Source organism: Pipistrellus kuhlii, unplaced genomic scaffold, assembly GCF_014108245.1.
Source record: "Pipistrellus kuhlii isolate mPipKuh1 unplaced genomic scaffold, mPipKuh1.p scaffold_m20_p_2, whole genome shotgun sequence".
Taxonomy (NCBI): Eukaryota; Metazoa; Chordata; class Mammalia; order Chiroptera; family Vespertilionidae; genus Pipistrellus; species Pipistrellus kuhlii.
The window spans coordinates 184,244,382-184,258,962 of record NW_023425515.1 but is presented as its reverse complement, the minus strand read 5'-3'; the positions used below and the strand labels follow the sequence as shown (position 1 = coordinate 184,258,962).

Below are 14,581 nucleotides of genomic sequence, written 5' to 3'. Positions count from 1 at the left end.
AGTCCCCGCTTTTACAGCTCTATCATGGAGGTAAGCCTGCTCCCTCGGTTGGTGTGTAGACCGAAGGGGTTACATGGAAGTGCCAAATGCTGGATGCTCATTTCACCCCTGGTCTTCCCATCTTCGTAATGGGGGATTTGAATTAGGTGGTTGTGAGTCCATCCCCCTTTTAGATTTCTATTTATTGACTTTAGAGAGGGAGAGAGAGGAAGGGAGGGCAGAGGATGGGGGGCGGGGAAACATCCGTTTGTTGTTCCACTTATTGATGCATTCATTGGTTGCTTCTTTTTTTCTTTTTTCTTTTTTAATATATTTTATTGATTTTACACAGAGAGGAATTGAGAGGGACAGAGAGTTAGAAACGTCGATGAGAGAGAAACATCGACCAGCTGCCTCTTACACCCCCCCCACTGGGGATGTGCCCGCAACCAAGGTACATGCCCTTGACCGGAATCAAACCTGGGACCCTTCAGTCCGCAGGCCGACGCTCTATCCATTGAGCAAAACCGGTCCCGGCTGGTTGCTTCTTGTAGGTGCCCTGACTGAGGATGGAACCTGCAACCTTGGCACATCGGGATGATGCTCCAACCAACTGAGCTGCCCAGGCCAGGCCTGAATCCCCTTCTAACGCAAGCGCCCTAAGGGTTTAAGAAGGCCTAGCCGCCAGGCCCATCGCCCTGTCTCTGGGTCCTCAGGTTAGATCCTCCCACAGATCATTTCCTGAGTGTTCTCCAGAAACATCCTCCTTCGTTTACATCTCCCCCTCAGAAACCCCGGGAGCCCTCAGTGAGCCAAAACAGGGCTCTTTGGCCCCTCGAGTGTGGCTCTTCCACAAAATACCGCGGCCCGGGCGAGTCTATCTTGAAGAAGTGGCGTTAGAAGAAGTTTAAGTTTAAAAGATTTGGCTCTCCAAAGAAATTTCAATCGTTGTCCTGTTGATATTTGGCTCTGCTGACCAGTGAGTTTGCCGACCACTGCACTAACTGAAGCTCGAATGCCATCTCTTCCGGGAAGCCTTCCCTGATACACACCCACACGGCCAGGGTGACTCTGGGTCTGCATCCTATCATTTTCTGCCTTGCTCAGAGGCATTCAGGAGCGTGGCCTTTTCTCCCCTAGTAGATTGAAGCTCCATGAGGCCAGGAGCCCTGCCGGTTATTTTATGAAAGGATGCGGGGCAGAAGGTCAGTGTCCACAGGGAGAGGGCCTTGTGGGGTCTCTGGGGACACAGCCTCCTCTCCTTACTGCCCACTTTGGGCAGCACGATGGGGGTGAAGAGGACAGACCCCCATGCCTCTCCAGGCCCCTCCAGCAGCCGCCTAACTGCTTTCCAGCCTCCAGCACGCCCCTCCTCTCCCCCAATTCTCCACACAGCAGCCTGGGTGACCATCTCAACATGCAAATTTGCGCCGAAACCAGTTTGGCTCAGTGGATAGAGCATCAACCTGCGGACTGAAGGATCCCGGGTTCGATTCCGGTCAAGGGCATGTACCTTGGGGGTGTGCAAGAGGCAGCTGATATATGATTCTCTCTCATCGATGTTTCTAACTCTCTATCCCTCTCTCTTCCTCTCTGTGGGAAATCAATAAAATATATTTTTTAAAAAATCTTATTTTAAAAAAAGCAAATCTGCCATGTCCCTGCCTTCACTCTGAACTCCTGAGTGGCTCTCCACTGTCCCTGGATGGAGCCCCAAATCTTTAACACACACACACACACACACACACACACACACACCCATGCACCTGCCCCGGCCACCTCCCAAGCGCTGTCCTCAGAGCCTCCAGATGAGTTAATTCTCGAATGTTTTGGCTCATCTTGCACACAGCTAGCGGCTCCTGCCTGGAATGTCCTGCCGGGTCCCATCCATTCTTTAGGCCAGGGCTTTCATGTCATGTCCTCAGGAAGCCTCTTCTGAGCCCCGGGCCTGATTCGCCTATCTGCTCCACAGCACCCTGCCCGTCTCCTTGGCAACAGTAATTGCACTCGCAATTTCCTGCTCCCTATCTGCTTGTCGCCAGGCTGTGGCAGGGAGACCTCTGGGTCTCTGTTCACACTGACCAGCCCCAAAGCCTTAGGGTGTGCCTCGTTTGGTGAGTGAATGAATGAATGAACGAATGAAGCCGTTTGATGACAGCAGGAGTGCTTACCTGGTTAACTGAAAAGAAAAGAAAAAATCGAGAGGAAATACAAAAAGCCAAAAACAGCTGCTGGTTCCTCCCCCACAACAGACAGCAACGTGTGGACTTCAGCCACGCTGGTTGTCTTGGCGATTGCCTGAACCTCTCTGCCAAACCCACCCTGCAGCCTTCTTACCCTCCTCTGACAGGGCCCCGTCTCTCCGATCCTTTCTGGAAAACAATGTCTTTATCTTTAACAAGAGCTGACAACATGCCCGTTTGCCAAAAAAAAAAAAAAAAAAATCGTAGCAAGGCGAGGAACACGTGACTAACCCCATTAACAGCCCAGACCCGCCAGCCCAGGGAAAGGTACTCCGGTGCTCTGGGGGACCCCCAGACTGCCACGGGGACCCCCATCTTCCAGTAATAACGCTTTCCCTCAAGTTCTCAACGGTCTGCATCTACATGGCATGCTAGATGGTATCCTCGCCATATCCCGAGAAGAGAACTAAGCTGCCCCACCTGGCAGGAGAGGAAGTAGGCGACACATCCAGTATTCAAATCTGAGTGCTGGACCCTGCCCCCCACCAGGCCACTTACAGCAACGAGGATGCCTACCCCCAGCCTGGCTTTAAGCTCAGTCCCTAGCTGGGAATGCGAAGGCACATTATCAAGGTGCCACAACAGCAGGCTGGGGAGCACGGATTGGGCTTCTCTCCCTGAGACCCGTCTACCTGGCAACCCTCCGGACATCCAGGAGGCCTGTGGCCTCTCGGACACTGGCTTGCTGTGTGACCCTGGGCAGGCTCCTCCACCTCTCTGTGCCTGCTGCTGGCTGGCATGAGGACAGCTGGAGACAGAAGATACAAAGTTTGTTCAGAACCCTCACCCAAGCCTGCACTGCAGCGTGGGGGGAGGGCAGAGTGAGGGGGAGGGGAAGGTTCCACTCGGGGCCTCTAAGAACAGCGCTGACTACCCGCCAAGGGGTTAGAGACCTGGGTGGGGAGCTGGGGACCGTCAGGGAGATTCAGCCGCGACAACAGGAAACAGAACACCAGCGAGTCCTGTTGGGAACCCGGGGGCCAGGGGAAACTTGGCCCCGCTGCAGGGGAGGGAGTGCTGGATTTGTTTAAAACCCGCGGAACAGGAGGCCCAAGGAATAAACACTCCGGCAGCCCGCGATCACCCCCGCCTCAGGAACGAGCACAGGGACTCCTGTTTAAGGAAAACCACAGGAAGGGGGGAAGGCCTGACGTCAGCCTCCACCCCACCCACACACGGGTCAACAACCCAGAGGGCAGCGCCAGCTCCTCAGCCAGCCTAAGGAGCCCAGCAACGCCCCTGGCCCACTCTCTCTCTCCTCTTCCCGGGCTCTCTCATGCCCAGGTGCCAGGCAAGCCCCACTCTGGCCTTCCTCTGCTCACACAGGTCTTCCTAACCTCGATATTCTCCAACTCAGATGCCACCTGCTCAGGGAAGCTTTCTCGCATCTGCCCAGCCAGGAGGCATCCCTGGCCTGGCACCGTATCGCTCCTCTCCCAAAGAGATGCCTCTTAGTCTGCCGGTCCGCGCAGATATTTATGGCCTGGCGGAGGCTTCCTCAGCGTGGTGTTTATGACCGGTTTTTCCTCCCTCGCCCAGGGCTTGGCATAGCGTATGTTGCAAGCGTTCCGTAAGCCTTGGCTGGATGACGGACAAGTGAATATACGCCGGTAAATATCCCTGCGCGCTTCTTCGCTCTACAACATGGATAAACTTTAATCTTTCTCCCAGATTAGCATCAGTCAGGCGGAACGTCTCCCCGGAAGGGAAACTGGTCTGTGTTAGAGCACCGCACTCTCACCGGGTTATCTCACCGAATCCCCACACCACCCCGTGAGATAGGACTTATCCCATTTCACAGATAAGGAGACTGATCCTCAGAGGTGAGGATGCCACTTGAAGTCTCTGTGGGGAAGTGGAGGAGCTGGAATTTGAGCCTGAATTTGTTTGATGGCTAAGTCTGGGGTCTTCTGGCCAATGGGGGTTGGGGGGGGGGGGCTCTGGAAAATGTCACCAAGGCCAGGTGACCTCTCTTTAGGGTTTTAAGGAGAAAGACGTTTTCTTGCTCTGAGCAAATAGGTTAGGTTGGACTCGGAGGCAGAGTGGGTACTAATATGACCTCCAAGTCTCACCTCCCTTTTATTGCCCCAAATTCTGAGACCTTAAGTCAAGTGCCGGCCCACGGGGAGTGAGTGAGCTCTCTGCCACCCAAACTGTCCAAGCGGCGTATCCAGCGAGAGGTTCTAGACCAAGGAGGCCGCCAGAATCCAAAATGACCCACCAGCACCTCTGGGTGCGGAGCCAAGCGTAACTTCATTACTACGGACTCTGAGGCAAGTCGTGGTGGAGGGGGAGGTAGGTATTACTGAGGCGAGGAGAGAGGAAAGGGGTGTTTGAGGGGACCCCAGCTCTGGGCAGGAGTTGGCCCTGAGGAGTCACTGGGGAATTCTTCGTGTCTACAGGGGGTCCCATCCTGCCCCCCCCTGGGCCCCCCCAGGCTGGGCAGCATTGTCACAGAGAAGCCGTGGCTGCATCCCTAGTGCCGGCACATGCCCTCCTCCGGCCCTGCACACAGGGCACAGGGCAGGACTAGGAGGGAATGAGCAGAGCCTGTCCAGGGGGAAGGAAACCAAAGAGAAGTCGCTGGCCTTGGCCCCCTTGATGGAGAGCCAGACGTCAGGCCCTAGAGAGGTGATTTAAAGGGTTTGGCTTTCCTTCCAGAGACAAGCTCCCGTCCTAAAGCAACCCCAAGAAGCCCAGCCCCGACCCAACGGGTGTCTGTCTACCCTGGGGCTTCAGAACGCCCCCCCCCACCCCGCCCTGACAGCTCCCTCCCCTGCGCCCTTCTCCTGATGCCACTGCTCACCTCCTCCACCGCGGACCCGGGACTGAAGGTGCTGGGGAGACCGGGCTGCTGGGCACAGGGTGCCCAGATGTCCCCGACGGCACCCCGCCTGTCCGCCCAGCCTCCACCTCCCCCTCCACGCCTTGGGCACAGCAGGACCGCACCCCCAGGATTCCCATCCAGCCCTCCGAACGCGCCAGCCCGTCCGCCCACGATGCCCCCAGCCCGGCCTGGGTCACGCCCCCCCCCCCCCCCCCCCGCGTCCCGGAACACTCCGATCCTACTGGACCCCGCCTGGGGATGCCCGAACCCCGCTCCGACCCAGCCTGGATACCCGGGTCCCCGAGCCCAGCCGGGTCCAGGGGCTTCCCTCGGGACACCCCAGCCCAGAACCGCTACCGAACCGACTCGGCCGGGTCCAGCCCTCCGCACTCGGCCGGGTCCAGCCGCCCAGAACCAAGTTCGACGCGGCCGCCCCGACGGAGCCGAGCGCGGCGCCGCCCGCGCGCCCCGTGCTCCCCGCCTTCCCAGCGCCCAGCCCCCGGGAGCCCGGCGTCACGGCCCGCACCGTCGAGGCCCGGCGCCGCGCACTCACCATAGCGCGCTGCGCCCCGCGGCTGCGGCTGCGGCTGCGGCTCCGCTCCCGGTCGCGCTCTGCTCCTCCGACCGCGCGGCTGGCTGCCCGGCGACTCTCGGCTCCCCGCGGGCCCGGCGAGCGGGGCTCTGGCGCCGAGTCCCGGGGGCGGGGGGCGGGCCCGGCGAGGAGCCAATAGCGGGGCGCAGGGCCCGGCCGCGAAGCCAATCACGTACGGAGGCGGCCTTCGCCCCGCCCCCGGCCCGCCCCTGGCTCCTTAACCCTGGGCGCGCTGGGCAGCAGCCGGAGCGGGGAGCGGGGAGCGGACCCCGGCGCGGGCGCGGTCTCCGGCTTCCGGGAGCCGGTCCGGGCCTCCGACACAGGCTTTGGGGAAAGGCGGGTCCCGGGAGCAGCCCGGGGTGCCCGGTGCGCGGCACCCGGAGCCTCGGCGACCTTTGTCTCCTGCACCGGAGCGTGACCAGGGCGCTGCAGCTGCGTGTGTGTGTGTGTGTGTGTGTGTGTGTGTGTGTGTGGAGAGAGAGAGAGAGAGAGAGAGAGAGAGAGAGAGAGAGAGAGAGAGAGAGAGAGAGAGAGAGAGAGAGAGAGAGAGATCGCAAAAGCAGGGAGGGATGGATCCCGTGTGCCTGAGTGTTTATATGTGACGAAAAGACCAATGTACTATATATGGGGTTTGTTACTGAGTGCTTCTGTGTGTGTGTGTGTGTGTGTGTGTGTGTGTGTGTGTGTGAGAGAGAGAGAGAGAGAGAGAGAGAGAGAGAGAGAGAGAGAGAGAGAGCGCGAGAGCGCGAGCAGTGGGGGAGGGAAGAAGAGAGAAGGGCCACGGGCTCTCTGTGCCTGTGTGTTTGCATGTCCAGGGGAGAAACTCTCTACAGGTGTGTCTGTAAGTACGCTGAGTGCAGGAGGAAGGCGCAGAAAAGAATGTGTGTGGATGTAGTATTTGCATGATGTGTGACCTGCATATTTGGGGCCCACTATGCATGCATGTTGTGTGTTAGGAAGAGACTCTGTGTCCCTGATGTGAACAGGTAGAGACCAAGTCCCTGCGGCCGTGTGGTGTCCTGTGTGCACGCGCAGGTGTGCACACGTGAGGGGCGGCTGTGATTCGGTTCACTGTGCATGCAGCCCAGTGTGCAAGGAAGAGAGACACAGACATCGTGTGTAGTGAAGGCATGTGTTTTCTTTGTGTGACTCTGCAGTCATCTATATTTGTGTTACGTTAAGAAAGAGAAACTAGCCAAAACCGGTTTGGCTCAGTGGCTAGAAAGTTGGCGGATTCAAGGGTACCGGGTTCGATCCTGGTCAAGGGCATGTACCTTGGTTGTGGGCACATCCCCAGCTGATAGATGTTTCTCTCTCATCGATGTTTCTAACTCTCTCTCCCTCTCCCTTCCTCTCTGTAAAAAATCAATAATATATATATATATATATATATATATATATATATATATATATATATTTTTTTTTTTTTTTTTTTTTTTTTTTTAAAGAAAAGAAAGAGAAACTAGCCTGGCCAGTAAGGCTTGGTTGGTTGAGGGTCACCCCATGCATTAGGAGGTTGCCGGTTGATTCCCAGTCAGGGCACATGTCTGGGTTGTGTGCAGGAGGCAACTGATCGGTGATGTTTCTCTCTCATTGATACATTTTTTTTTTCTCTCTTTCTCTCTCTCTCTCTAAAAATCAATAAAAAACATTTAAAAAAGAAAGTGAAACTAATGTGCAATAAATGATTGTTCAGGAGAGACGGAGACATCTTGGGAGGGGTGGGGTTTGGGCCTTGAAGGATGTATAGGAGTTCGTGAGGCCAGAGGGAAAGGATTGGAATCTTGCCCACCAGCCATGGGGGAAGGGGAAGTGTAAGAGGGAGTGGAATTGGCTGGGGACAGAGAAGGATTCTAGGACAAAGGGCACCCCCTGCCAGGAAGGAGGTGGGGGATAGGAGCAGCTGGCCCAGCTGCTTCTCAGAGCTGACTTAGGGTGACTGGGCATGCAGAAGAGAGGTCTAGGCCCGCTGTGCCAGGTGCCAAAGGGGACCACGTGCTCCTGGGCAGTGTGTGTGGCAACCTGAAGAGCAAGGAGGGATTCTGTGGACATTACTCTTCCCCTCCATTCAGCAGCGCTCTGGATTCTTCAGTGTGAAGAGACACAGGGAGGAGGGTCACCCATAAATCCGCAAAGTGCGTTGTGTGCAAAACAGGGAAGCGTGGTGGAGAATGGAGAATTGGGCCATGCCCTGAAGGTAACAGATCTTCTCTGGCTGACACTCCAGCTGCCCAGACCAGGGCTGGTTTCAGATTCCTGACTGTTCCTCAAGTATCTTCCTGAGAGAACCCCAGCTTGACACCTGGGGGGACGTTCTGAGAGCCGGGAAAACTGGGAGATGGAGCCCCATCATTCTGCTCTCCATTTGCTAACAACAGGGTGGGAGATCCCCATCTCCAATCTGAGCCTCGGTTTTCTCCTCTGTAAAATGGGATTTGTAATGCCTGCCCACCTCCCTGTGCTGACGTGAAGATGTGAGTTACTATACGTGTGGGCCCTTGGTAAGCTTCAAAGCACTGGAAAACATTAAGCATCCAGCCGTTTATATAAAGTTCAAAAACAAGCAAAACTACGTTATGCTATCGGAAGTCAGGCTGGTGCTACCTCTGTGGAGGGAATGACTTGAAAGGGGGCACCGGGGGCACTTCTGGTCCTAACAGGCTTGTTTGGGGACGGAGGGACTGGGCACAGGAGTGTGCTTAGTCTGTGAAGTCTCCTTAGAGCCTGGGTGTGTTTTCCTCTTACATGTTCCCCAAAGAAAAGCCACACATCCTACCCACATTTATTCACTCACACACGGGGCATTCTGGAACCCTCCAACAGCAAGGTTGGAACTGGGCTGAGTACTGGGGGTATAGCAGTGAACAAGATGTGAGCCAGGCCCCGCTGGTGTGGCTCAGAGATTGAGTTTCAGCTCATGAACCAAGAGATCACTGGTTCAGTTCCTGGTCATGGCACATGCCAGGCTGTGGGCTCGATCCCTGGTAGGGAGCAGGCAGCAGGCAGCAGATCTATGGATGATGTTTCTTTCTCATCCATGCTTCTATCTCTATTCCTCTCCCTTCCTCTCTCTCGAAAACTAAATAAAAACATATATATATATATATATATATATATATATATATATATATATATATATAAATATATATAATATATATATATATATTTTTTTTTAAGATGTGATCCAGGCTCTATGAAGAAAACAGGAGAGAGGTGTGGCTTTCTTCCTTCTGAAAGACACATGGGAGATTAAAAATGGTGGCAGAGTAAGTAGATGCTATCAATAGATGGACATGCTTCCAGGAACAAACTGGAATCACAACTAAAATACAGAAAAACTTCCTGAATAATCAAGGAAGACTTGCAGGAAAGAATCCTGATACTAGCGGATGGAAAGTGGAGACCACATAGACTGGTAGGAGGGGCAGAGGTGCAAAAGGACTGGCTGGGCGCCCACAGACAGCAGCTGAAGTCCTAGAAAGATATCTCATCTGCATGAGGGTACCACTGAGAACTCTGGGATCTAATCCCCAAGCTGGGCCCTAACCCCCAAGCTGCCCCCCCCACCCCCCAGCAGAGAGCACCACAACTGAGAAGGGTACCCACATAACATTTGGCTGTGAAAAACAGCAGGATGCTGTCTATCAGGAAGTGAAGGGCTGAAAACTCAAGCACCTCTTAAAGGGCCAATGCACAAAATTCCCTGTGGAGCCACTCACCTTGTGCTCTGGCAGAGGGAGGGTGGAGTGGTCTGGAGCTGTGTGAGGCGTTAGAGCTCAGAAGGTAGACATTCCCAGTTTCCTGGGCTGAGTCATTCCCTCATGCAGCAGAGGACATTTTTCCCACACAGACATCTGGAAGATAGTGGACCCAACCTATTGGAAAACTCCTTGCTTTGAGGCCACTTATGAGATTAAAAATAACAATTAGCCTCCAGGCAAAAGCAATTACCCCGCCACATTGAGGAAAAACTCTCCCCACACCCGAGGACAGTTGCCTGGGGGCTGTTCAAGTAGGAATCCTATCAGTCTATAGGCTGAGGTGGTCCCTGGAGGATTTGAGTCTTTGCCTGGTCTAATTAGTCAGAAACAGCATTTGACACTGTCCTACACTGGAGATTGAGAGGTGTAGAGGATATACCTAATACATAGTCACAAACCCAAAATGAGGAGATAAAGAAACAATCCCCAAATGAAAGAAAAAGAGGGTTCTCCAGAAGAAAAGGTAAATGAAGCAGAAGATTTATCTGAAATCTGATTACTGAGTTCAGAGTAATGATGGTAAAGATGCTCAACCACATGAAAAAAGATATAGTAATTATGAAAAAAGAACAGTCAGATATAAAGAGTGACATAATACAAATAAAGAACACCTTGGAAGGAATACACAGCAGATTAGGGGAAGCTGAGGATCAAATCAGCGAATTAGAGGACAGAGTTGAAAAAAATCCCTCAATCAGAGAACCAAAATGAAAGAGACATATTGTCAGTGGGGGAGCCACTCCCTGGAGTTGGCACCAGCACTAGAACTGAGGCCTCCCGATAACAGGCTGAGTCTTTTCCATCCCACCATGCTGCCCCAGCAAAAGCCATCCCTGGCCTTAATGCTCTCCAGGGGAAAACAAGTGAGAAGATTGGCTGCCAACTCTGACCCAACCTCCAACTCCTTAGGGATCCTCATGACTTGCCTCCTCCAAACAGCCTTCTGGGAATAATTCTATGTAGTAGGTCCTGTGATTCTCACCCCACCCCCTATTGCAAGTGAGAAAAATGAGTGTTCAGAGAGGGAAAGTGACTTCCCGAAGGAGGCACCGTTCATCTGAGGGGATTCACTCCTGGGATCATGCTACTTCCTGTTGGCATTGGTGGACTCTGCTCTCTGGTGAAGCATGGTGGTTGTGTGGCAGGAGAACATGTTTCCCTTGTCAGATTCCTAAAGACTGGGTGGTGAGGGGTGCTTCTTCCAAATTCTCAGTCTCATGTGGGGTAGGGGGCTTGGAGAGATTGGAAATTGCTTAGTTGGAGCATGTGGGCTCAAACTGGCAGAAAATGCAACTTAAACTGGGAAATAAGGGGGTAGAGCTAGCTTTAGGCCTGGCTCCACGGAGGAGCTCAGATGATGTCATCAGGGCTCAGTGTCAGTCTCTTTGCTTGTCCAGACTGCTTCCCTTCTCTGCTGGCCTCATTCTCCGGCAGGATCTCTCCTTGGGGTCACAAGATGGCAGCCCACAGCACCAGGCACACTTCCTAGTTTCTCAGCAACACTGCAGAAACAGAGACTGTTTTATCAGCAGTTCCAACAACATTCATTACCCAAATTGGATCTCGCTGGTTCTTACTGGGACCTGTGGCTGTTGCTCAGCCAGTCACTGTGGCCAAGGCCGCAGAGATTGAGAGTCTCAGAGGTACCCGGCATTTGAGTCTAGACGTGGTTTCTAGCCAATCCAGCCTCAGGGTTCACCAGGGCCCAGGAAGAACCCCCAGACCGTGTGGAAAGGCTTACACTGTACAGGCCTTCAGTAAATGGCAAGCGTTTTTATTGGGATCCTTTGTTTTGCCATGTCATCATCCTGTAGGGAATAGGTGTTTGGTAGTGTCTAGCACACAGTAGGTGATTGACTGATAAACGAGTACTTTTTGGTCTGTTGCCATGTAACCAAGTCAGATAGAGCCGGGATACACCGAGCAGCCCACAGGCATGCAGACCAAACAAGACGCCTTATAAGAGCTATTTAATTTTTAAATTTTGTTGTGTCTTCCATAACTAAACTGAAACTACAGTCTAGAGCAGCAGTCACCAACCTTTTGGACCTCATGGTCCACCAGTGATCCACCGATCTAGAGCTCCCAGGGAATCTTCACCCTCTCTAGGAGTAGATTACACACACACACACACACACACACACACACACAATACACACACACACACACAACACACACATACTCATACAACACACACATACTCACACAACACACACACACACACACACACACACACACACACACACACCAGCCTGTAGACAGAGAATGTGGTCAGGAAGGCATCAGAAGGAGCCCATTTGGGGGCTGGTAGGAAGGGAGCAGGCAGCTTGTCAGACCCAATTAGACTATTGCTTGACTCATCCACCCCTGCAGAGAATCACCCCTGCAGGGAATCACCCATGCAGGGACGTCGCCTTGGGTGAAACTGGGGACCAGCGTGTTTCAGCCTGAGCTCCTTACTCTTCGGCTACCAGTGACTCTGACCCAGGTGGGCAGTTTGAGTTTCTGTGAGGGGCTGAGTGAGGCTCAGGGAGCCCTGCCCCATCATAGCTGCTGTGCCAGACGCCACGCTGGGCACTTTGCATGGCTTGCATACGGGACCCATGGGATATATTTCAGATACTCCCATTATCCCTGCTTTTGCTTTGCTTTCCCTATTATTTTCTCCCCTTGCCCTGATCTCCATACTTAAATTCAAAAGCAAAATAAAACAAGCCTGTTTATTTTCTGATTTCAAATGTAACTGAGACACGCTCCCTGTAGGATGATGTCAACAAAACGGAAATGAATACAGCGGAAAAGTCACTCTTGACATTAGACACGGCCAAGGCCTTGATGTGATTCTGCATTGAGCGGCAGTAACAGATGTGTCTGTTTTGTGAGAGGGAAACCATTTTTAACTGTGTACAGCACCCTTGCCCTTCTTTAAAAAAAAAAATAAAAAATAAAAAAATATATATATATTATATATACATATATATATTATGTATATACATATATATATAATATATATATAATATATATATAATATATATATATTATTGATTTTTTACAGAGAGGAAAGGAGAGAGACAGAGAGCTAGAAACATCGATGAGAGAGAATCATCGAACAGCTGCCTCCTGCACACCGCCCACCGGGGATGTGCCCGCAACCAAGGTACATGCCCTTGACCAGAATCGAACCCGGGACCCTTCAGTCCGCAGACCGATGCTCTATCCACTGAGCCAAATTGGTTTCGGGCCCCCTGCCCTTCTTTGGGGAAGCAAACTTTCAGGCAGTTCCAGCTGGATTTTGTCCTGTGGGTCTGGGTACTGGGCGGAGGGAGGGGAGGTGAGGAGAGAAAGGGCAGAGGTTGCTGGTGGAAAAAGACAGGAGAGGCTGGGGGAGAGGACCAAGGAGGGGGGAGCCGGTGCAGGCTGAGCTTGGAGAGCTCTTGAGGGGCTCAGGACCCAGACTTGGGGGCTGGGAGCTGTGGGCAGAGGGTGGGAGGGGAAGGTGAGAAAAAGAAACAGAGAGAAGAAAAAGAATGCTAAGCGTGTGATTGAGGTTATGAATGAATCCTGCTTGAACATTTCAAGAGGACTGAACAAATATTTAAATTGCTTTTCAATTTTTTTTTTTCATTTTTTTTTTTTTTTGAGGAAAGGAGGAACTGTTGTTTCTTTCTAATTCAACAGAGATCTGAGCCTGGCCTCCAAGGGGCTCATCTTTACCCAGGATACTTTTGATAAACAAAACATGAGATTCCATAATAATAGCTACTACAATGTATTGCCTACTTATAGACACTGTGCTAAGTACCCTCCCACATTAATTTATTTACTGCTACAGTAGCCCCCTGGCAGCAGGTACTGCTATTATCCCATCTTACAGATGAGGAAGCTGAGGCTCAGAGAAGTGAAGCAACTGGCCCAAGATCACACAGCCAGCAAATGGGGAGCTGGAATGAGGTAACACCTACGATTTTAATCTCCTGGTAAAGGTAGTCTTATTTCATTTTTTGTAAGCAGTTTCAAATCCCTCTCTGCGTGTGACCAGGTAGGGACAGACAAATAAAAGCCCAGCATGCGCTGTCATGGAACCCACCCCACAGGCCTTGTGGTCAGCATCCTCACCTTTTCCTACATTAAGAACCTGAGCCCAAACCGGTTTGGCTCAGTGGATAGAGCATTGGTCTGCAGACTGAAAGGTCCCAGGTTCGATTCCGATCAAGGGCATGTACCTTGGTTGTGGGCACATCCCCAGTAGGGGATAGTTTCTAAATACCTCTCTTTCTCTCTGTAAAAAAAAACACAAAAAAAAACCAAACAATAAAATGTATTTTAAAAATAAAAAGAAAAGGAAAAATACCTGAGAATTACCTGGGAACCGCCAGAAGGTACAGGAGTGCAGGGAGAGTGGAAACCGTGTCCTTAAAGACCTTTCCTGCTAATAGTAGCTGTTTCATACCCAGCCGCTCTCAACTAAGGGAATAAGGATGTGTGGGGTTTTTTTTGCAAAGGACCAATTCATGTCAGAACCAAATTATTCTAACAATATATTTCCCTTTTTGACATGGCTGCCAGGAAGCTCTTTGATAAATTATTCCACCTCAGTGACTAATTTAGTACAGATGCCTCATAGATTCCTTCCTGTTTTTAATGGCTTTCAATCTCTCTTTTAAAATTGATGTCTTACAATGCGTGCTTTAACACCGAGCATTTTTGTAAATGGAGGTGTGAATGTGTTGGTTGACAGCTCGTGTCAAGTCTAGAGGAATGGGCTAGGGCAGTGGTCGGCAAACTCATTGGTCAAAGTAGCCAAATATCAACAGTAAAACGATTGAAATTTCTTTTGAACAGCCTGTGCAAAGGGGGACGGAGACTGGGGATGTGGGGCGAGAGCAGGAGGCGGGCAGAAGGTGGCAGTGGCTGGCGTGCCTAGGGCAGTGAGGACCTGGGTGAGCTGGGCAGGTAGCTGGCAGGGCCTTGCCATTCAAGGAAGTGGCTTTTATCCTGAGGCATGAGCCTTCATGTTCCTAGGATCTCTCCTGGGGAGCTGGCCTCAGGGGCAGGGCTGCACCTGGCAGTCTCAGACCTGGGCCTGCTCTCTCCTCCTGGGCATCTTGTACGGAGGCGGCGACACTCCTTGGGGTGGGAGTGCAGGAAAGGGCCTGGGGAAGGCATCGAGGCAGATGCA

General features: G+C 52.3%; 1 protein-coding gene across 1 annotated transcript in view; it reads right to left on the bottom strand.

The window, feature by feature from the left end:
• ECE1 (endothelin converting enzyme 1) overlaps nucleotides 1-5,742 on the bottom strand; it is a 95,237-nt gene extending 89,495 nt beyond the window's left edge. The window contains exon 1 of the mRNA XM_045585077.1: nucleotides 5,603-5,742. Coding sequence (XP_045441033.1) covers nucleotides 5,603-5,605 — 3 coding nt within the window. The 5' untranslated portion in view covers nucleotides 5,606-5,742. The remainder of the gene's footprint in view (nucleotides 1-5,602) is intronic.
• Nucleotides 5,743-14,581: the final 8,839 nt, after the last annotated feature.